Below are 24,035 nucleotides of genomic sequence, written 5' to 3' on the forward strand. Positions count from 1 at the left end.
GATGCGTTCGGCCTAGGCCCGATCCGGCCCTCGTGCAGACGTGTGGCTGATAAAATGTGACTTCTTAGTCGGGAGCAGGCAGGCAATTGGCTCAAGGCAGGGGGTTTTCAAGTGGGCTTCTAATCCCTTGTACCGAGCCATTCACCCATCTGGTAATAGTGCGATTTCTCCGATGCAGCACAGCGGGCATGGTCACAAGATAGCTGCTGTGACTCCTCTGCAGTTCGTAGCGTTGCGTCCCTGACACATTTCTTTAACCCAGCGGGACCCAGCTAGCCTTTGTCCACTGCCCCGTCGTCCTGGCATTAGAAGACATTAGTGGGGGACACATTTCCACCAGTGAAGGTGCATTTCGGGGGGTCCAGGGGCTGGCACTCGGAGCTCAGAGGAGATGTGTCCAGTCTGGTCTGCTCCCTGGCCACACCTTCCACTGCCCATTATTGTGGCCTTGCACTGGGACAGGGAAAGAGCTATAATTCCAACATGGCGTTTGCGAGTAGGGGCATTATAAGATGCACTGTACCATGAAAACATTGAATCACATCTTGCACAGTATTTTAAAACTAACAAAGGCTCCACTGTGGCTAGGGCCTCAAAAGTTGATCATGCCAGGTGCTGGACCACCAGCCTCTCTGTCCGATGAGTAATTTGACCCATAGCTGCCACTGTTACGGCCAATTTCTGATGGTTTAAAGTTGTCGCTCTTGTATGGATAGACTTTATTCCAAAGCGTATTTCGCGTGGTCCTCAAATTTGTTGATCTTCGTTGTCAATAGTGATTCTTTAAATTCTTTGGTGGTCTTATTTTTCTCGTCCAAGCTCTTTTTGAACAATGTAGCTGTCACTTTGGTTCTTATTTGTGCTTCTAGAGTCTGGATCTAGTGTCAGCACTGTGTTTTTGCTGTGCTGTTGATCAGAATTAACCAGTCCCTGGTACAACACCAAGCTATATAAGGGACCAGTCCTTATGGAAGACTCTGTCTTCTAAGGACAGTCTTGGTGTGTTCGTAATGATAAGGCAAGTAGGGGCACAATTGTCCTGCGGTACTTTTTCATGATTGCCCCATGTGTGGCAGTGCGAATGTGTACTAGCTTCAAGTTTCTTCATTTGTTCAAATCATCCGATTGGGAATAGGAGTTAACTAAAGGTTTGTCAAACAAGCTGGGGGTGGTTAGGATGTCCTGTACCATGGCGGCATCATAGGCCAGGCCAACAAATTCCGCCATGGTGGAAAGCTAGGGTGCCAACCAGAGAGGTGTAATAATAAAGCAGGCACTCTATAGAAGATAAGGAAAGAGAGGAGATGGTCTCACGCTATGATACCAACAGCTCGTTATAAGCACCAAGTGCAAGTGAAAGCCCGCAGCTGAATCGCTGCTTTATTTATGCACACACGAAAAGGGCCAGAGGAGTTTTAAAGACCAGCAGGGGTGCACTCCCCTATTCCTAGTAACACAAAGCACAAAAACCCTTGAGTCTGTAAATGAATTTCCTACCCCACAAACAATAGCTGGCTATGAAGAAGGCGTCCCTTTAAAGGACGGTTTCCCTCACCCGCCAGAGGTGGGATGTTTCATCATCGGGAATCCTCCTCGCATCATGAAGCCTTGTCATGATGCGGGCTACAATCCCCTTGGTGCGAGAGAGGAGCTCTGGGATGTTTTTAAGCAAGGGGTTATTACGAAAATCCAATGCGAGCTAACCTGGCATAGTGAGAGGTGCAGTGCAGGGAGTGAAGTGATGTTAAAACTGGCTACAGAGTTTACCGCATTACTTAGTTCTGGCTACCATGTGCTAGGATTAAAAACCAGAAATACTACAGAAAACATTAGATCCGATTGTAATATACTTATATCGACATGTTTCAGCCAGTGATCTACGGAGTATTGTGGCTTTCTTCAGGACCATAGTTGGCTACTGCTGTTAAAATGATAATGTTTCAAGTGAAAAGAAAACATTAATACAGCATCAGTGATCCATGTGGCACCATGTCGAACCAGGTAATGTGGAACCAGGTAATTGATTCACCGGTAATACCTGTATGGGGACATAAGACGTGTCAAAGAATGTTTGAATTAATTATGACTTGACACAATGCAGCTAATGTGTAAAACTGCCTCACCCAGAAAGAGATGCATATCAATGAGCTCATGTTGAGCAAAAGTAAGCAATATACATGGCACACACACCCAGAACCCCTCTCCCGCAGGGGTGCATTATAATTAGGAAGAGTGTGTGACACCAGAAGTGGTTATCGTAAGTCAGAGACCCTCACCTGCAAACGTGGGGTATCATGCCCCACCTGTCATTAGCATCAAAGCTTAGGGCACAAGCACGTGTCCAACCTGTACAGACAAGGTTGTGACATTAATTGAAAATGAGGGGGAGAGGAAGGTGCTGATCATAAGCAACGAGCATGGTAGAAAGAGATTGCATCAACTCAATTATATAATGAACACGAATTGTTCTATGTTGCATTTTCAAAACAAGATAAATCAGGAGTTATATTCTCTATTCATAAACTCCTTGTTGCTGAAAAACAGGGGAAGTGTACAGACAGTAAACAGTATAGTCGTCTCACATCACTTCCCCTTACAAGCTGATAATAAGACTAAGTGCAGGAGCAGGACTCAAAAGGAACTAGGATGGGAGCATACCCACTTCGTGTTATGTCCTCTGATATTCGTGTGCAATGTGAATACTGAGTATAGCAGAAAAGACAGTGATGCAGTGTCGATAACAGTTGTGTGTATCATGTGCAATCCTCAGTGCATGTACATGATAGAACGCAGAAGTTCAGGAATTGCATCCAACCTGGAGGTACGAAAAGTGTTTTTCTAGGATATTCCCAACTGTCAGTGTCTCTTTCAGATGAGGTAGCGAACCCTAGTGCATGCATAAGCTGACCAGGGTCCTACATGCACAGGTGGTACCCGTCCAAGACTCTGCCTGTTGATCTTAGGCTTCCAACACCCTTCTCTTCACCATATCAAGTCTATGCGCGCTTATCTAGACACTCTGACATGCGATAGGAAAGAGAGTCTATCTTGCCATCTATTGTGGTGAGACTTTGCTGCATCGTTTCTAGTATTTGGCGTAGGTCACCACCCATTTCTGTCCCAGAGGCACCCTGCTCCCCTGTTTATGTCTCGGTATCTTCCTCTCTTTTTCTGGTGGATTTACGCTGCTCGAACTATCATTTCTGCTGCTTTTTATCTGGCTTCACCATACTGTCGCTGATGATGTGCCTTGAGTGCGTCGGTTGTACCCACTATGTGTGTTGGCGTCCTATCGGAGTGTCCCTGCTTGTTATGCTGACAAGTTGCTCGCTGTACCATGTGCGCAGTGATAATGTTTCAGTCATGCGCAAGATGGGGGTGATATTTAATGACTCAATTGACATCACTGGGAATAGTATTGCTTGACCAATAAGATTTACCATCTTTTCGGCGGCCGATCACTCCTCGATGGTTGCATTCATTGTTTTGCTCCACAGAGGTTTGTCTATTGTTGCAATAGATACTTTACCAGGCACCCGCGATTTTACTGTTCTGTAGATCTGTATAGAGGACTGGAGCGCACTGGGAGGGGCAATGCAGAAACAGACCGGCCGGTCACATTCCGCGTGTAAGATCAGACCAGCTCGCACCGCCCCAAAAGCGCGCCCAGTTCCCTCAATGTCCCCCACCGAGGTTGGCGGAGGTACCGGACGCTCAGTGCGGCAAGAAGTATCTGTACAGCCAGCGGAGTCTAGCAGATGAAAGCGGGCGGCCACACCCCTCGCAGCCGGTGACGCAGGATAAGCAGACTGCAGCTGATAGACCCCAGTAAGCGCTTCCTCGGTGCACGAGCAGCAGCAGTAGTCTGCTACACCATCGCCACTGAGCCCAGGTGAGTGCCAGATCCACGCAGCACCAGGGGCGGCAGTGGCAGCAGCAGTCCAGGCACAACCGGGAACCATACCCCGGTTCGACTCCGGCTGCACTCAAGGTCTCACTGCGCTGGGGATCAGGTAGATCGCCCCGCCATCAGCATGACAAATGAGCTTGTGTGTTTATATGGGATCTCCGCGGCTGCGGAGGCTTTTCAGGTGCTATTGACAAGCCCTACTTGGTGCCATTCTTTTTATCTGTGTTCAGGTCATGGATTGCAAATATTTCTGCAGGATTGCGGCGACAGCTTTGGAAGCTTGCTTAGGTTGTGGCCATCTTGAGGCCAGGCAAGCTCCGCCCTTTCCTGGTATTTCCATTATTAAATAATAGATTTTGACTGTAGTTCAATTTAAATTGCGGCTCAGTACTTAAGTTAGTATTAATGTGGCTGTGTTGCAAAGATTCTGTACCAGCACAGAACTATGCGCAGGATTATATGACCTTGGTGTATAGGGACTGAGTAATCCTACCACCTTAGTACCCACAAGCCTTAGACCGACTAGCTATAGTGTCTCACTTGAAATGAAATGAAATGAAATGAAAAATTGCATTTGTATAGCGCATAACTGCCCTGGGGCCTCGCAGCGCTTGAAGATAAAATGGTTTTAGCGCAGGCTCGGGGCAGATCAGCGAGATTTAGCAAACAAATGCGTTTTTAGGGCCTTTCTGAATGAGAGGAGGTTGCTGTTACCCCGGATGGCAAAGGGGAGGGCGTTCCAGAGTCTGGTCGCCGAATGGGAAAAAGAGCGGCCACCCCAACGGGCTTTGTTAATTTGCTCTCCTACTCACTCACAAAGAAACAAATGATTAGACACCCCAGAACACAACACTCCCAGATCTCTCAGGACCCTTTCGTCCTTACTCTTGTACTTATCCACAATAAGATCTGACCAAGACATGAAAGTTTGAAATATTTATTTTAACTAACATGCCCTACATGCAATATATGAGCAACTAGCAGGAAAATGCATAGTACAAATACAGTCAGCATAGCAGCTACTCCATAAATCATGAAGGGAGATGTCATCATGGAAAGACAATAGAGCCTAACCTCCCTCCCCTTGCTTAGAAGCAGTATTATTCTATAATAGAAGATCTCTGTGATTTGTCAGCAGACCCCATACCTCAGCCTTTAGACAGCAGATCTACATCATAGGAGCTGTCTCACTCTTCTCCCTTGAAAGGTCCTTCTCCAAGTGTGTGCTACTATTTGTGTATGCTAATAAGACCAAAGTATGTTGTCCAAACAGCAGCTGCATCGGTATGTTTTGTCTAAGAGCTAAGGCCTGGCCAGAACAACATAACCAGGGGCTTTGTTGTTCGACCTTGTTCAGACAAAATCTCAGGAACTTGAAGAGAGTGAACACAGCGATGAATTCTCATGTTAAAACAGCCATAGAAATTATTGCAAAAATAAATTTTTGTGGTACCATGCGCAAAGCAGCAGGCAAGCTGCAGCTTGTTCATGCTAACTTAGAGAAAACGTCAATGCCCCCATGAGCCATGCGACAGCTGAGCTGTTTTGATGTTAACGTTTTTCTTAAAACTGTTTGTTATATGTATTTATATGACTTTCAATATACCATTGAGTGGCAATCAGATTTGATTACTTCTGGTCATGGATTTGAGGAGTCCATGAGCTAGCGAGGTCTACTGTTTTTGTGAGTTAATGTCCCTAGCAGGCAGTATGAGGATATTTAGTTGTGTGTTGTTCATCAATAGATGAATTAGAAGGCAAAGGTCTAGCCAAGAAGCTTTCATATTTGCTGTATTTGCTGTATTACTTTGCTTGAACACGTCTTATAAGGATTCTGTGTATATGGGTCATGTTGCCTTACAGATATAGCAACCCAGGCCCCATACTGATACTGAGAATACAGAATGTATGTAAACAAGCCCCTTACAAAAATAGTAGGTAACAAAAATAGCTGTGCAAACATTGTTGTAAAAAAATTGTGGTAAACCTGTATTTGTCAAAAGGTTTAGTGGAAAAGGTTGAATTTCAAACTGATAAATTATTATTGTCCACTTCCATTCAGCGTCCTTTATTTTCTCTTGTACATCTTAAGTTTTCTTTTTCTTTTTTTTAAATATGAAGAGGGTTTACTCCTACTCGCTGCCTGTGTTCTCCCTATTTAGATCTCACCCCCAGAGCCTTTTAGCTATCTGTTGTTGGTGATCTGTTGCCCTAATACATTAAGATATGCACATACGGTCAGCTCCTTGCTCTTGAATGGATTGCTTTGTCAATTGAGTGTTTATTTGATCACTATTCCCATTTCATCCCTATTCTTTCCTTGTCCTTGTCCTGCTTTTGGAGTATCTAATCCTCTCTATGTCCCTGTTGGGAGACTTATGTTCCTCTACTGCTTGCATTCAGGTTAATACTTTTTTCTTTGAGCACTCCAAGGGAGGGCATTGGTTTTGTGGCTCTTGTGTGCTACTTCCCCTTTCAAATCTCCCCACTCTCTGTTTTAGTTGTTGCCATGGCTGCTATTCCAATGCTTCCCTGGTCCCCTTTTTTTCCTTTTTCATTTAATTTCTGAAGCCCTCATCTGCTCCTTTGCCATGACGGCTACTGTTGGTCTATTGTGCATGCTTCGTTCACCATGCACTCCTCTGTTGCCCCCGCTTCCCATTTTGTTCTTCAAAAGTTGGAAAAAGGAAACTTTTTGGAAGGGTGCAGCTGCTGTAATATATGCCTGGCTTGGCAGTTCGGTCAGGACTGTTCCCATGAGGCACATGGCCAGTACTGATTTGCATATGGCTGGGTCTAAACTGAGGTGGCATGGTGAGAAAAAAAATGATGGATTTAACCCAGATCTCTTGACTGGGGATTAATGTATGATTTATTCAGCATTCCATCCATCATTTGTTTGCGTAGCACTTTTCACCCTAAGTGGGATGGGTATGCCCAGACGTGGGTCCCTTGCTCACTGTGCCACTGGATTCAAGCTCGTGTGGCCGATGAAGGGTAATACCCCGAAACCGGTCCCAGGATGCTTGTTTACGGTCCAGGGAGGACCTGGCTTGGGAGTTGGGTCTGGACTGTTCCCAAGACAGTGCGAAGTCAAAGAAAGCCACCTACTGGTACGCATGGGTACTGCTCAATTTTTCGGATCTAGTCTTATGACTGGGGATTATTCTATGGAAAGGAATCTGCAGTGTGGGTAGTCTCAATCGGATATGGCATTACAGAGGGTAAGTCACTTAATCTCTAGAAACATTGAAAAAAATAACAAAAGTGATGCTGCATCATTATGCATGTACTTACATGTAAGACCAAGTGTATGTACATGCATTATGATGGATGTGTGCTTACATGTCTCCACCCGTGCATATACATCATTGTACCTTTATCTTTAGCATTTGTCAATAATGAATGGCATATGTAGAAACCATTGGCAAAGCCAGTAGGTGAAACCTATTACCATTGCCAAGGCAGGTTTCCTCTGGGTCTCACTTCGCAGCTGCTCCTGTATTTCTCCTCGAGTTTGCTCCTATTTTTCTCCCTTTCACTATTATCCTCCGTAGTTACCTGTCTCACTGCCCTTCCTCGCCCTCCATTTCCTCTTTGCAAGATTCTCCTCTGCCCCAATGCTTTTTGGCACTCTGCGCCGCTCCATCTGTGCCCACCCCACTGTACGCCATGCCACTCTACTCTATGCCAGTCCACTCCATACATTGACACTCTGCGCCGCTCCACGCTAAGCCATTGCTTCACTCTGTCACTCTACTCCACCCCACTCTATGCAACTATAAGCCGCTCCACTTCATACCACTCCACTCAATACCAATCGCATCTACACCTCTCTACGCTACGCCACTCGGTGTTTCGCCACGCCACTGCTCTCCCTTCCAGTCTGTACCACGCCACGCACATTCTACGCCACTCTGCTCTACGCCGCAACACTGTACGCGACTCCACTCTAACCCACGGCTATCTATTCTGTGACTCTACTCCACTCTGTGGCACCCTATGCCACTCCACTCTCCTATCTACTCTGTGCCATGACAGTACCTTTTAGCCATGCTGAACAGCAGCCACTCTGCTGTACAATATGGCTAAAAGACATTTGCGCAGCCAGTGCTCTCGCATAAGCAAGACCTATTGGCTTTGCCAGTGCTTGTTTCTTTCTGGTGATTTATACCCGCTGCTCTCCTATTTTTTTTGTCCACGCCTCATCTCTCAGAAAAGCCCTTCCTGTCATCCTGTGATGAGGGAGAGATTCAGATTTTGGGTTCCTTTTAAATGTGCCTTTTAGCATAAGAGATATTTTTATAATTTCATTTTTAGTGCTTTTCTTTTTTGTTACAATGATTTTACGACCAGACTTATTTACTGCAAACAAAGTAGAGACCTTTTGCTCTTATAGATGTGACATAAGAATTGTATACTGTGTACTTGTTCCAGAGAGCCTTTCCTTCATGCATTTTTACTTTACAGATATGAATAAAGTATTTGATGCTATGCGTGGTTTTTGAAGTGATGGACTGAAGCCTAGTTTGATCACGTTGACAATGGAACCTTTACTCATTGTATTGTTGAGATAATTTATTTCAGATGCCTATCTTCGCATGGACGTAATAAATACAAATATTTCTTTATTTTTAGTAATTATTCAGCATATGAGGATTCAGTGTCCGGTGTGCACAGAACTAATAACCTACTGCTGCCATTGGTAGAGAATTATAAACAGGAGTTCAAGAACTTCCCACCCAGGGATAATGGTAATTTATTTACTTTTTCATTTTGAGGTGGCCACTGTTTGCAAGAACATTTTCTGAAGGGTGTATGGTAATTAGCAATTAAAGCATGGGAGCTACAGAGGTATTCTATGTAGGAAGCTGACTCTCTACATACTTTATCAAAAAGAGGCATAGTGTGCAGAGATTCCAGTGGATCCCCAGAGGCGTTACATAGGCTAAAGTAGATAATACTAATGCTCTCTTTTGTGATAGTGTGGGCAATCATTTAGGCTTTTCAGAGGGCAATGCCAAGCATTTGTTGTACACCCAGTGGCAATAAATGAGGCACATACTCATTGAATAAATCTGCGACCAATTTATGAAAAATACTTGGTTATATTTATTTTGTAGAACCATAGAACTTCAGCTTAGATAAATAGGTTTTGCAGTAGAAATCCTGTTCAATATCAAAAGTGGACACTTGGTGCAATTCTCAGACTTTGCAATGTTAACCTATGTGAAGAAGAAAACATTCAGCTTACAGATAGGTAACATCAACTTACAAAATCAGTCTTCGGGAGTTAAGATCAGTATTTGGCAAGATTCAGTTCAGCACCAACAGTACACCACCACCACCAGCAGCACAGGGACGGCCGGGTGCAAATACGACGCCAGGCGCTCAGTACAACTCAACTGGACAAGGGCTTCTTACAAGTAAGTAGCAGTGGCTTTGGGGACCAGTCTCCGTGGGTCGAAGCAAGCTCTGAATAGGGTCCAAAGCCTCACCAGCAGTACACCACAGCTGCACAAGGTCAGCCAGAGGCAGGGTGCTAAAAAAGCGTTGGATGCCCAATGTTAGGCAAAGGAGAAAGGACAAATCGCCAAAGGGCTGCAGGGGCAGGCCAGGAGGCCTGGGGCCAAGCCAGTAGGTCTGTGCAGTCTTCTCTGCTGGTGTGGCACTGAAAAGTGTTCTTCACCTCGCCTCCAGCACCTGAGGGGTGGAGTTGGCAAAGGGGGGGGACACCTCCCTATTCCTGCTGAGTTTTCCCGCCTCTCTTCCTGCCAAAAAGGGGGTGAGGACTTGAGGGGAGCCTGCTTCTTCCAAAAGTGGAGGCTGGGCTTGCGTTACAAAGGCGGCAAGGCCTTTTAAGCCCCACACCATAGATTGCTCTTCCTGACCAGGAGGAGGTGTGAACATCTCTGCCCAGGACAGGCATTGTTCTTGACCTTTGCACGAAGGCGCTCATCACATGAGGTCAGAATACTGTCTGGTGCCAGCAGGCTGGCTTAGGCTATTAGCTGACTGCACTAAGGGTTTGAAGGTTTCAGGGGACCCCTCTAAGGGGTCCTCCGTGCCCAATTTTTAATGAATTTGACACTGGAATCAGTGCAGGTTTATTATGAAGAGATGGTTGGTACCAAACATCCCATACTTCAGTGAAGCCATCATGAAGCTGGGGAATTTGTAATGACGAGTGTCCAGCCCAGGCACTTACTATGGCTTCCCTGGTCACTTACAATATCCAGGAATCAACATGGATATTGCAGGGGCATATCTGCTCATGCTCAAGAGATATAGTGCACCCTGCCTTGGGGCTAAAACCTGCTAGAGCAGTGTTTTACATATATCCCATGCAGTATCTGTGGGCATGGCACACAGGAATGAGTGCCATGTGGACTCTGCAGTATTGTCTGCAACAAGAAACACAGCTGCAGTGTGCATGTGCTCAGTGAGCTGTACCTCAGGGGTGGCACAATTCCTGCTGCAGTCCTTAAGGGCTCTCTTTAACCACAAGGACCTTGGTACCAGGGGTATCTTTTCCCAGGAACTTGTATGTGAGCCAAAGTGGTGTCAGTTGTGGAAGCAATAGGTACAGTTGAGGGAAGGAGCTCTGGCACAGGGGACCTGATTGGTAGAGACCCTTTGCACTTCCAGTTAATTTACATCATTTTCCATTCAAAAAGTGGGGGCTAACCCTAACCATCCCCTAGAGTCTTCATTGTCTAAGTGGAAGAACCTGGAAAGGCCATCTGCATTGGCAGTCCCAGGCCTGTGTTCCACTTCGAAGTCTATTCCCTGTAGGGATATGGGCCACCTTAGCAGCTTGGGATTTTCATCTTTCATTTGCATTAACCATCTGATAGGCTTGTGGTCTGTTTGAACAATGAAGTGAGAGCCAAACAGGTATTACCTCAACGTCTTCCTGGGATCAAACCACAGCAAAGGCATTCCTCTCAGTGGCACTCAAACACTGTTCCCTGGGGAGTAGCCATCTACTGTTCAAAGCCAGTGGCTGGTCTTGACCTTGGTCATTTATGTGGGATAGGACCTCTCCTATCCCGTGTTCAGAGGTATCAGTCTGTACAATACATTGCTTGACATAATCTGGAACTTTCAGGACAGGTGCAGAGCACATTGCTTCCTTCAGAGTGTTAAGTCTTTTGAGAACACACTGTCCAGTTCACCTTTGTGGGCATTCGTTTGGAGATCAGTTATTTGAGGGATGCCACAATGGTGCCATAGTCCCTCAAACGCCTCTTATATTACCCAGTCAAGCCAAAGAGTGCCCCGGCATGAGTCTGGGTTGTTGGAGCCACCCAGTCAGAAATGGTTGGACCTTGGTATGTAAGGGTTGAACTTGGCCTCCACTAAAAAGGTGGCCCAAGTATACATCCTTGCCCTGCCCTATCTGGCACTTGCTTGCCTTGATAGTGAGGCCTGCACTTGTCAGAGCTTCAAGTACTTTCACACAGTGGATCAGGTGATCCTGCCAGGTGGCGCTAAAGATAGCAATCTCATCCAGACATGCTGCACTAAAGGATTCCAATCCACAAAAGACTTTATTCACCAACCGTTGAAAAGTGTCAGGTGCCTGTTTGAAACCAAAGGGCAACACAGTGAACTGATAATGCGCATCAGGGATTGAAAATGCTTTCTTTAGCTCCCTGTGTCAGGCCTTTCTGCCAGTACCCTGATGTGAGATCAAGGGTACTCTGGTACTTGGTCCCAACCTGTCAATCAGTTCATCTTCCCTTGGAATTGGGTGTGCATCCGTTTTGGTCACAGCATTGAGGCCTCTATAGTCTGCACAGAATCTCGTCTTTTTTTTTTACCAGCCAAGGTATGAGGCTTACGGACTAAAAAACTAGGCTGGCCCAGGGGCACTCCAATGCCTCTGACGCCCAAATTCTAGCATCTTGCTTAGTTCAGCTTCGATGCTCTTTTTCACATGATCGGACTGAATGTATATTTTATTTTTACGAGTATGCTTTCACCAGTGACCACATCATTGGTACACCAGCTAGTCTGACCAGGGGTCAAGGACAAGTGCTCAGAAAACTGATTTTGGACTTGCCTGCAACCAGTCTGCTGGTGAGCAGTGATGATGTTTGACAAGACCACTCCTTCCACTGACCCATCTTTTGGATTATTGGACAGCAGGTCAGGGAGCGGTCCACTCTCTGCTTCCTGATACTCATCTGTTACAATGAGCATGGTCACATCTGCCTTGTCATAGAAGGGTTTAAGGCGGGTGAAATGGATGATCTTCTTGGGGTTCCTGTCAGAGCCAAGGTCCGCCAGATAGTTGACCTCCCATTTTCTTTCTAGGATTGGGTAGGGTGTATTCCACTTGTCTTGGAGAAAACCGGGAACCACTGGCTCCAAAATCTACATCTTCTGCCCTGGTTGGAACTCAACCATTCCAGCCTTTTGGCCATAGCATTGCTTCTGGAGCTCCTGCCTTGCCTCAAGGTTTTATTTAGCTTCTCCATGTATTCAGTCATCCTGGAGCGGAGTCCAAGCACATACATATATATAATATATCTTGCTTAGGTTCAATGAGAGGTTTCTCCCATCATTCCATCACTAGGCACAGTGGTCCCCAGACAGAATGACCATGCAGAAGATGAAAAGTGGAGAACCCCACTCCCTTCTGTGGCACTACCTAGTAGGCAAAAAGGAATGAAAGTAAGACATCCCATCTCCTTTTGAGCTTTTCAGGGAGTCTGCCAATCATGCCTTCGATGGCCTTGTTGAATGTTTCAACAAGGCCATTATACTGTGGATGGTGGGGGATAGTAAACCGGTAGGCCACTCCACACTCCCTCCACATGTGTTTCAGGTAGCCAGACATGAAGTTGGTAACTCTGTCTAACACCACCTTTTTAGGGAAGCCCAATCTGGTAAAGAAACAAATGAGGGCCCTAGCCACTGCAGGGGCCGTGGTAGCCCAAGGAGAATAGCTTCGGGATACATGGTGGCATGAGCCACTACCACTAGAATATATTTGTGTCCTGATCCTGTAGGAGGGTCAAGGGAACCAACAATGTAAATCCCTACCCTTTGTAAGCGAACCCCGACCGTCTTTGGGTGGCCCACCTGTCTTGCCACTTGCTTGACAGGTGGGACAGGAGTTAAAATCCTTCACCTTCTGGTGCATCCCTGGCCAGTAGAAGTGGCTGACTCACCTACTCCAAGTTTTGGTCTGGCTAAGGTGTCCAGCTAGAGGAATGTCAGTAAGGAGAAATTCCCTAAACGCCTGAGGCACTGTCCCTCTCCTCGTGGCACCAGGTTTGGGGTCTCTGGCCTCACTGTAAAGGGTTACCTCTTCCCAATAGGTCCTTTGGGAATCACTGTCCTCGCCTCCTGTCTGTGTAACAGCTTGCTGTCTCAGGCTGTCAAGAGTATGGCACATTTTCTGCCTCTGGCACAGCTCTTTCCTAGATGGTCACCCTGGGCCTAAAAGCTCAGCCTGGAAAGGCTCCAGCGGCTCTGTTCCCTCTAGGGCTAACTGTTCTTCCTCCCGAGGAGAAAAGTCTGATGTCTGTGAGAAAGTGGCTCTCTATATGTACTGGACCAGAATAAGGTACAGTGTATATAGAGTCCACAAAGCCCAGAGGTATAACAGAGGTTACAGCCAGGTGTGACCTTACTCTCTAAAGTGGTAGCTTGGTCGAGCAGTAAGGCAGTACCAGAGGACAGTCTAAAGCATTTGTTGTACACACTCAGCAAAAGGTTTCACACACTCAAAGACTGAAGTCCAGGCCAATTGTTTTTATATCAAAGATATATTTGTTTTATTTCCAGAACCAACAGGTATCAAAATATACTGTTCTCATTATGAGAGGTCTCAGATGAGTACTATGCAGAAAGGCAATAAACTTTGTAAACACAATAGGTACAGGGGTTGCAGTAGGCTACACAATTCTAAACACAAATTAGCATTGAGCTCAATGGATTTTCTTATATAAACACAGTTGATTACTTTGTAGATTACTTTGGTAGTTCCAGGACTGGCTCCTAGATTCAGTCCTGGGTTCTAAGCTGAAAACAGTTTAGTAAATACATTTTAGGTATTGCAGTGATTTTTTAGGAATATAAAGCTATTTTAAAAGTTCACACTTAGAAACTTTTCAACACAAATCTGGCAATGTTATCCAATGGGAGAAAATTCAGGTTGCTGGTAAAGTACGATCTCGTTACTTTGGTAATCCAGTACTGGGCTCCTGGGTCCAGCACTGGCATCTCAACTTAAAACAGGTGAGTAATTTCGTTTCAGTATTTCGTATGATTTTTAAAGAATATTTCAAGTTTTCAAAAGTAGACAGAAGAAATTTCATAGAAAAGCAGATAATGGATTCCTATGGAGAAAATTCAGGTTACTAGTAAACCCGGTAAGGATTACTTTTACGGTTCAGTACTGGGCTACAAGGTACAGTACTAGCTTCTCTCCTGATCACAGGTGAGTACTTTGGAATTTGGTTGATTTTATATGAATATTTTAAGTTTCCAAAACTTAACACTTAGAAGATTTTTCGAGTCCAACCAGCCAATGTTATCCAATGGCAGGTAAGTGAGTTACCGGTTTCCAGGTGAATACACGACTGGTGAAGTTGTGGTTCTGGGCATAGACTCAGAGGTCTCCCAGGGTCAGGTAAGTACAGTTGGTTCACCCTCAGCGGCACAGGGGCGGCCGGGTGCAGAGGTAGTTAGGCCCAATGTTATCCAATGAGGGACAGGGGGCCTCCGGTTGGTGGCTGCTGGCTAGCAGGCCAAGCGGCTGTGGGAGCTGGGCTCCTGGTCACTTGCTCGGGGCAAAGGGGTAAGCAGGATAGGGCAAAGGTGGTACTCGGGCAGCTGGGTGCAAGGTGCTTTTGAGCCGTCGGGCGCTCAATGTTATCCAATAGGAAAGGTAAAAAGGGAACAAAGGCTGCAGGCTCGGGGGTGGGGCTGTAGGGTGCCGGGTGCAGGGTTGTCTTTGGGTGTCGGAAAAGCTTACCCTCAGCTGGTCACGGTTGGGGTGGCCCCTTGTTCTGAGTCTGCAGGCGGCGTCTGGTTTGTCGGGGAGGGTCTTTGGGCACTGGACTTCGGGTCCCAGTCGCCGGGGGAACGTCCCTGTGGTCTTGGATCACTCCGGCACGGGCCGGGCTCGGCGGGTGCAGAGTGGGCTGGTCCGGAGCTTCCTGGCTGACACCAGGTAGGTTGTTGCAGCAGAACCTCTGCTGATGGGAGGCCCTGTATTTAAGAGGGTCAAGGCAGGCAGGTCCTCTGGGTGTCCCAAGGTTGCTGACCGCAGGAGTCGCCGGGATTTAGGCAGGAGCAGGTTCCATTGTCGACAGGCCGGTAGGGCCGGGGCCAAGTCAGTTGTTGTTGTCCTGTTAGCAGCTGCGCGGCGGGTCTTCTTCCTCTTGGTCTTCTTTCTTCTTTTCTTATCGGGATCTAAGGAAGGCAGGTTCAGGGAGCCCCTAAATACTGAATTTAGGGGTGTTACAGGTAGGGCAAGGGCAGGGACCAATAGGTCCCTGTCCTGGGGTGAGTACACCCCAAGCCTGCTCCTCTCCTTTGGGAGATGGGCAGGAGCCTAGCTGTGATTGGGCAGGGCTCCCCATCTTCACGATGGCTGGAGCCCGGGGTCGTGCTTCACCTCGTCTCCCCCACCTGAGGGGTGGGGTTGGCACAGGCTGGCACACCCCCCTTCCTGACGTAGTTTTTCCCGCCAGTCTTCCTGCCAGAGTGGGTGTCAGGACTGGTGGGGGCCAGTTGCTGGGTACAGCAAATGGTCTAGAGAAGCTCACAGAGGCGGCATGCCTTTGAAGCTTCCCCCTTCCCATCCTGGGGGAGGAGACCTTATTTATTATTATTTATCAATTTGTTGAGCGCGGTTGCTGCCCAGAGGCGTCCAAGCGCTGAGATTAGACAGAGACGTGACGGGGCCAAGGAGGCAAGAACTAAGGGGATTTGGCGAATAAGACTGTTTTCAGCTTCTTACGAAATGAGAGCAGGTCGGGTGTGGACCGAAGAGTGAGGGGGAGGGCATTCCAAAGCTTGGCGGCGTTCAACGAGAACAGCCTACCCCCAGACCTAGCTCTCTTCACTCTAGGGACAACTGCCAGAAAGGCACCCGTGGACCGGAGGTCCCTGTTAGGGTGGTATGGGGTGACCAGGCTGTTGTTGATTGCTGATCCGGTCTTCCAAAAGGCCCGATGCGTAATACACAGTGCCTTGAAAGCCACTCTCTGCCTCACTGGCAACCAGTGAAGGCTTTTCAGGCCATGTCTGGCAGACTGGGATCATGGAATCTGGAGTATGGTACGTGCCGCACAGTTTTGTACCACCTGAAGCTTCCGGAGGGTCATCTCAGGTGCACCTAGGTAAAGAGCATTATTTGAGTCCAGCCTGGACTGGATGAGGCCTTGTACCGCCACCTTCTTGGCATCTAAGGGCAGAAGTGGAAGGACCTTCCTCAGTGATCTGAGTAGGCCAAAACAGGTGGCAGACAGCCTGGTGGCCTGAGTGGAGAAGGAGAGCTTGTTGTCAAGCCATACTCCCAGGCTCTTCACACTATCCTTGGGAGTAGGGGGTACGCCTAGACCATCGGGCCACAAGGAGGTAAAGGGTACTGGTGAAGCTGGACCTAGGAGCATGAGCTCTGTTTTTCCTCCATTCAGTTTGAGGGAGGAGTTGGTCATCCATTCCCTCACGTTCTCCAAACAGTTCAGCAGGCCAGCCGAGGGTTGCCTGTTCTCTTGGGCCAATGAAACCACTAGCTGGGTATCGTCGGCGTACGACACGATCTTAATGCCGTACGGTTCGACTACCCCAGCCAGAGGTTGCATGTATACGTTAAATAATACAGGGCTCAAAGATGAGCCCTGTGGTACTCCACAGCTGAGTGGCCTGCTGGTAGATGTTGTGTCGCCATCAAAGATCTGAAAAGATCGGTCAGCTAAAAAGGAACTGAACCACCTTAGTGCATCTCCCGAGATTCCGATGTTATGGAGCCGGTTCAGCAGAGTGGCATGGCTGACCGTATCGAAGGCAGCACTTAGATCAAGGAGGATCACTGCCACTGATCCTCCCTGATCCAGTATCCTTCGAGATTCTTCGGCGACTGCTAACAAGGCAGTTTCAGTCCCATGTTTTGGTCTGAAGCCTGTTTGGGACGTGTGAAGTAGGGAATGATTCTCCAGGAACTGGCCCAGCAGGGCATTTATGTATTTCTCCAACACCTTGCCAGCCCACGGGAGGAGTGAGATGGGGCGGTAATTGGAGTGGTCATCAGGGTCTAGGCTAGGTTTTTTCAAAAGCGCCCTAACCATGGCTTGCTTCCAAGCAATGGGAACTGTACATGTGGATAGGGACAGGTTTAGCAGTTCCAGGATTACAGGGAGGGTGACTTCACCTGCCTGCATCAAGATTTCTGGAGGAGCTGGGTCGCGGGGGGAGCCCGACTTTACTTGGCATGCCACTTTGTTTAAAGTATCCAGGTCCAGGAGGGGGAAATGATCAAGCGTAGGCTCAAGAGTCGGCTGGCCTGGGGGGGGGGAAGTTTTCCGGGTGGAATGTATCAGTCGCCTCATGGTTTGCAGCCGTGGCTGGAAAGGTGGAGTATATATTTAATACCTTATTGTAAAAGAATTCCGCCAGTTCATTGCATTGCTAGTGGGTCTTGATCAGAGGGGGAGCAGTGACGACATTGGTACATTGTTTTATTATATTGAAAATTTCCTTGGGCTTAGATTTAGATTCCAAGATTTTATCGGAATAGTAAAGTGCCTGGGCTGTCCTGACCCCTTCTTTATAAATTCTGACCGCCTCTCTATAGGATGCCTTTTTTTCCGGGAGGAAGTCTAAGCGCCAGGCTCTCTCTCGTTGTCTGCAGAGGCGTTTTAACTCTCTTAGCGAGTCGGAGAACCAGGGGGCTGATTTCTGCACTCGCTTTGAGGACGACCTGCGGAGAGGCAGGAGTGGATCCAAGGATTTTGTGATCCAGCTTAAATAGTTTTCGTACGCCACATTGGGGTCTGGGCAGGGTGATGGGCGGGTGGAGTCTAACTCACGTCTCCACGGGGAGTTTTGACCAGTTTCTCCTCATTGTAGTTTGAGGGGTTGGCTGGGGGACTTTATAGGTGACCCAGGTAAACGGGACCAGAAAATGGTCAGACCATGGAAGGGGGATGGGTTGATCCGTAGTTAGACCCAAACAATTGCTAAAAATAGGGTCCAGGAGGTTGCCTTTTTCGTGAGTTGGGGCAGTAACCAGCTGGGCCAGTTGGAGGGCTCCAAGGTCATCTATTAGCTCCGTGGCGGCATGGTCTGATGGTGAGTTAAAATGTAGGTTGAGGTCTCCCAACACCGTGTGATTGGCCGTCGATAGAATTCTTTTTGCTATGATCTCTGGGAGAGCTTTTAGGAATGATTTTGCAGACTCGGGGGCGATAAATCAAGGTACCTGAGAAAGAATTATTTGCATTGAACTCTATGCAGAATTCCAGACTCTCACAGCCAGGGATGGTATCTGTTATAGTACGGCAGTGGTACTGGTCCTTTGTGATAATGGCCAAACCACCCCCTCTCCCTTCCGGTCTGTCGAGTCGGAGGATGTGATAGCCGGTTGGTAGGGCTTCAACTATATCAGGCTCCGAGTGAGCCGTGAGCCACGTTTCTGTTAAAAAGAGCACGTCTGGTTTGTGCTCCTCAAGCAGCATGGCAATTTGTGTGCAGTGCTTAGGTAATGATCGGCAGTTTAGTGCATACATGCTGTATTTCTGAGCTGAGGCCAGCGGAGTGTTCCGGAAGGAGTGATTACAGTCTGTGCAGCGGAGGGGAAGCTCAGTAGGGGCATATATATGCGTGCACCGGCCAGCGACGGTTCTTCCTAAGCTGTGTAGGGCTGTCGCACTATAAGTCCTGCCCTGGGGGGTAGTGGGGGCAGGGTTTGTGGCCCCTGGTCGCGGACGGGCGCAGACGGGCTTGCCTTTGGCGCGCCTTCGGCGCACCGCCGGCGCGCCCGCTGCGCCCGTCCGCTGCGCCTCCGGAAGCAGCACATTCTTAAATATCAGAAAAAGGGGGGCGTGGCCTAAGTCGGTGGGCGGAGCCCGGGGGGGTCGCGGCGGTTGCCTGCTACCTGCTTCAGCGCCTCACTCGGCTGAGCAGCAAGTCAAGACAACCAGGTAAGCAAAGTGCAAGTTTTGTTAAACACAGATGAACACGCAATACAGTTATTAAAATCAACTTTTTAAACAGGTAGTACCTAGCTCTCGGCTTTCCGCCTCAAGAGCTCTATCTAAGCAGCGCTGTCGCCAGGGCGCGCCTAGATATACCAAGGGGGCGTGGCCTAAGTCGGTGGGCGGAGCCCGGGGGGGTCGTGGCGGTTGCCTGCTACCTGCTTCAGCGCCTCACTCGGCTGAGCAGCAAGTCACGACAACCAGGTAAGCAAAGTGCAAGTTTTGTTAAAAAACACAGATGAACACGCAAGACAGTTATTAAAATCAACTTTTTAAACAGGTAGTACCTAGCTCTCGGCTTTCCGCCTCAAGAGCTCTATCTAAGCAGCGCTGTCGCCAGTGCGCGCCTAGATATACCAAGGGGGCGTGGCCTAAGTCGGTGGGCGGAGCCCGGGGGGGTCGCGGCGGTTGCCTGCTACCTGCTTCAACGCCTCACTCGGCTGAGCAGCAAGTCACGACAACCAGGTAAGCAAAGTGCAAGTTTTGTTAAAAAACACAGATGAACACGCAAGACAGTTATTAAAATCAACTTTTTAAACAGGTAGTACCTAGCTCTCGGCTTTCCGCCTCAAGAGCTCTATCTCTTAGAGGCGGCACCTCGCCCAGGATGTGCATTGTTGCAGGCCCAGGAGAGTGGGGGGCTCTCCACCCAGGGGTCCAGCAACATGTCTGCTGTGTGGTAGCCACTCAGCACAGACGTGAATTGTAGGTTAGGTTTTCAGGGGGCACCTCTAAGATGCCCTCTGGTGTATTTTACATTAAATCCCACACTGGCATCAGTGTGGGTTTAATGTGCTGACAAGTTTGGTACCAAACTTGTCAGTCTTCAGTGTAGCCATTATGGTGCTGTGGAGTTCGTAATGACAACCTCCCCGGGAGCTATATCCAGGAACTACCTGCCCCAGGATCCTCTGTGTGTCACCAGCCCTCCCTTTCCGCCCGGAGCATTGAAAAAGAGCTTGTGCCTCCCGGTTCGTGGGAGACGCTTCGTGGAGCGGCGGCGGTGTGTTTGGGGGCTGTATCCAGGAGCTATCTACCCCAGGAGCCTCTGTGTGTCACCAGCGCCTGCAGCAGCCCTCCCTTTCCACCCGGGGCTCCATAAAGGGCAAACGTCACATCCGCCCCGCGGGACCCGTGCGGACGAGCGCCGGGCTAAGCCAGGGGCCGAAGGAGCCGGGCCGGGCCACCCCCCTTGATTCATAATTAAAAGGTACTGTGTTTTCCCTATTGTTTAATTCTGTGTTCAAATACATCGCCAATGGGGAAGAGGAAAAGCGTGGAAGACCTGACTGAAGGGTCGAATGGCATTCCTAGGGGTGAAAAGAAACGAAGAAAAATAAAGCAAACTCCCCCAAAGAAACCTATATCACATGTACTGTGTCATGGATCGGATTGATGAGTTAATCGAAGAATGTGAGGAACGTTTGACTGCGAAATCCCCACCTTGTGGAAAGAACTGTGCGGGTGGGAACAATACGCATACTAATGATGGGTTAGGGGGTAAGAGGAATGTAACGGTAATTCCGGAAATGTTCATGAACAAACCCAAAATGGTTGGTACCGTAAATACTTTAGAATGTGATGGGGCAAGTACACGTGAATTTTCGTGTAACGAGCAAGCTCAGAATACCTCTCCCTCGTCCCCCCTTGAGCCTAAGTCGCCAGCTCTGCTGTGTAAAAGTAGGTTTACAGCTTTGGCGCAAACTGATATTTGTGATACTAATCCTCCTTCACACGCTCCCCAGGGAGATACCTGTTTATGCGAGAGTGATTTCCAGTTGCAAGCTACTTCTAGCATCTCTGCCCAAATAGTCAGCCACTAATCCACTATCTTTAGTAGTTAAACAGCTGTGCATTCTGATTGAGGCAATGCAAACTAAGTTAGACCATCTTACTGACGTAGTAAATGAGGGCAGGGTTAGCCAGGCCATTGCTTCTTGCCCAACTTGTGTAGCCACAATGAAAGCTGGTGGGGTAAGTGGATCCCGGGCAATAGAAGCTGTAAAAGGTAGGGGCAAATAAAGCACCCCTGCACCAACTGGCATATTATATAGCGAGGTGATTAGAACTGGGAGGGGTGTATTAAAAACACATCATGAGTCTGCCAATGCCCCTAGGCAAACTCCACTAACCTGGGGTGAGAATCATCAAGCAAAGAGGGGTATTGATACTTTGCCAACTGGTAGTTCTGCTAAACAGCAGAGGGCTGACAGTTCCGCGAAGAATGGTAAGGATACGTTGAGTACAGGCACTTCTCGCTCAAGCCCGAATCGCAATACGAGAAAGCCACCATTGGTCTACTTAGTTAATGTCCCCAAATTGAGCCCCGGAATGGCCCCCGAAACCAATGATTCACTAACATATAAAGCTGTTCATTGGATACGGTATGTCCGGGGCTGAAGATCTATAATCAGAGATGACATTGTTAGCTCCAAACGGCTGTCATTCTTAGGTGACCCAGTAGATTGCATTGAGTTAAGATTCAAGAACACTGAGATGGCCGAAAATGTTATTCATTTGGAATTTAGGAGTTGTTCTCCTGACCACTCTAGAGTACAAATGAGATCTTCTCCCCCCCAGAGATGGCTTATGCATTGTAAAGATCGTCTGGGATGGAATGCAGAGGGAAGTTCAGGCTTGGATCTCAACGATTGACTATTGAATCAGTTCAGGCAGGAGGACTGGATGGATTGGCTAGAGTAAAGCTATCTCAGTACAAAGTAGGGATTGTAGGTCCCAATATAAAATCAATATCTATGAATAGATTCGAATCCTATCCTGAAGTTAAATGATAGTTCCCCAGTAGGATTGGATAAATCTTGTTCAATCCTATCTTGGAATGTGGCTGGCCTTAAATCTAAATTAGAATCCCCAGAATTAACCAACATAAAATATGTCTCTTCCAAGAAACCTGGTTATTAGAAGCTTTGCATCTTCCAGGTTACCTGAACTATAGTGTACACGCAGTAAAGAGTGGTAGAGGACGCCCTTCGGGTGGCCTATCGATTTGGATTAGCCAGAGCCTTGATGTCACTATTAAACCCCTCGATTCTAATCATAAGGATCTTCAGATTCTTGCGCTTAGTAACAAAAATGAAAAACCAGTTCATTTTTATAATTTGTACGCAAGAAGCACGGGGGTAGGAATTTGGAAGTTTTAGCACGCCTGGATGAATGTATTGAATGTTATTCGCAGCATTCTCACATTATCCTAGGCGGAGATTTTCACACAACCTTTGAGCCTCTGCTAGGTGGCAACTGGAACGTCATGCATGATGAAGACAGAGAGTGGGGTGTCCCGAAGCTTGAATTGGCTCCAGTTAAAAGGTGGACCGAACTCTCAATTCAGTTAAACTCATTTTGTCTGAATAAAGGGCTGAGAGCAACTAATGGCAGGACTATGCATGATAAACTAGGGGCCAACACCTTTAGGAGTGGCCCTCGAGAAAGTAGAATCGACTACATCCTGATTAGCTTGGGATTATGGAAACATCTAGTGGATATGTTGGTAGTCGAAAGGGTTGAGAGTGATCATAACCCACTTTGCATGTCTCTGACCTATTGGGAGGTATCCACCGACACAAGGGGTGCTGGACAAGATTTGTCTAGTGACGTGGTCGTTTCAAACGACATGCGCCATCTTCGGTGGGCCAAAGTTGTAGAGTGCCAAGAGCACATTGATTTTATCACAAACAAGCTGTTAGAAGCTACGAGTAATTTGGGAGATCTTGCTAACAAAGGGGCAGCGGTTTTAGCTCTAGAAAAGAGCACAAAGATTCATGAATCCTTTTTTTGGTCCTAAGAAGCCTTTTTGTAAGACCATCTAAGCCGAGTGACAATCGTGTTTGCCACCCTCCTCGTTGGTACACTTAGGAGTGTCGACAGGACCTTGGTAGGGCTATAAAAAGTGAATCAAGTAGTTATGTCCGGATTGCTAGGGCGGCATACAAGAATGTAGTCTTTAAATCCAAGCGTGCATGGGACGAGCAAAGGTGGCAGGATCTAAAAGGAGCAGGTACCCAAAAAGACCCAAGAAGTTTCTGGAATGTCCTTAAGTGCGGTAGTGATGGGACTCCGGATAAACCCCAAAATTGGGTGGCTCAAGACGAATGGGTGGCCTACTTTAAACCTCAATATGCCAAGGGTCCGGAACAAAGTACAACCATGGAGATTCAGCACATATTCCCTTTGGAAGATGTGTTTAATCTTGGTGAGGTTCTTATTGTCCTAGACCTGGTTGTCCTTGGAAGAGCACCAGGTATAGATGGTGTCCCTGCTGACACATTTTTGTATGACAAAGAATCTTGGGCCAGGTACACATTGCTCCTAGCAAATGCTATAGCAAGAGGAGCACCCATACCTAAATCTTGGAACAGGGCTGAAATCATACCCTTATTCAAGAAGGGAGATAAATCCCTACCTGGTAATTATCGCCCAATCAGCCTGATTGACACTATGCAAAAGGTTTTCGGTAGGTTAATCTTAAACAAGGTCTTGGAGTGGGAACAGGATCAGAACATCCTATCCCATCTGCAGGCAGGATTCACATCGTCTATCAGCACAGTCGATCAAGTGTTACACTTTGCTATGTTGTATTGGAAAACTGTTCAAATAGGCGGGGGTAGCATATATGCTGGCTTTATAGATCTTAGGGCAACATTTGATCTCGTCCCCCGTCCTTTTTTGTGGTGCGTTCTCAAAGATATGGGAATGCCGAGTCCCCTCCTCACTCTAATCATTAGATTACATGAGCAGAATTTTGCTCAGATTAGATGGGGGCGCCCAGGAAATTTTACCCCCCAGTTTCTTGTGGAACAAGGGGTTAGACAAGGCTGCATCCTTGCTCCAACTTTATTTTCCCTGTACATCAACTATGTGGCAAGTATGCTGATAGAATCAAATAC

General features: G+C 47.6%; 1 protein-coding gene across 1 annotated transcript in view; it reads left to right on the forward strand.

The window, feature by feature from the left end:
* Window positions 1-24,035, forward strand: part of TOPAZ1 (testis and ovary specific TOPAZ 1) — a 2,142,665-nt gene that overhangs the window by 504,015 nt on the left and 1,614,615 nt on the right. The window contains exon 6 of the mRNA XM_078663910.1: window positions 8,549-8,664. Coding sequence (XP_078520036.1) covers window positions 8,549-8,664 — 116 coding nt within the window. The remainder of the gene's footprint in view (window positions 1-8,548; window positions 8,665-24,035) is intronic.

This window comes from Lissotriton helveticus, chromosome 10 (assembly GCF_964261635.1).
Source record: "Lissotriton helveticus chromosome 10, aLisHel1.1, whole genome shotgun sequence".
NCBI lineage: Eukaryota > Metazoa > Chordata > Amphibia > Caudata > Salamandridae > Lissotriton > Lissotriton helveticus.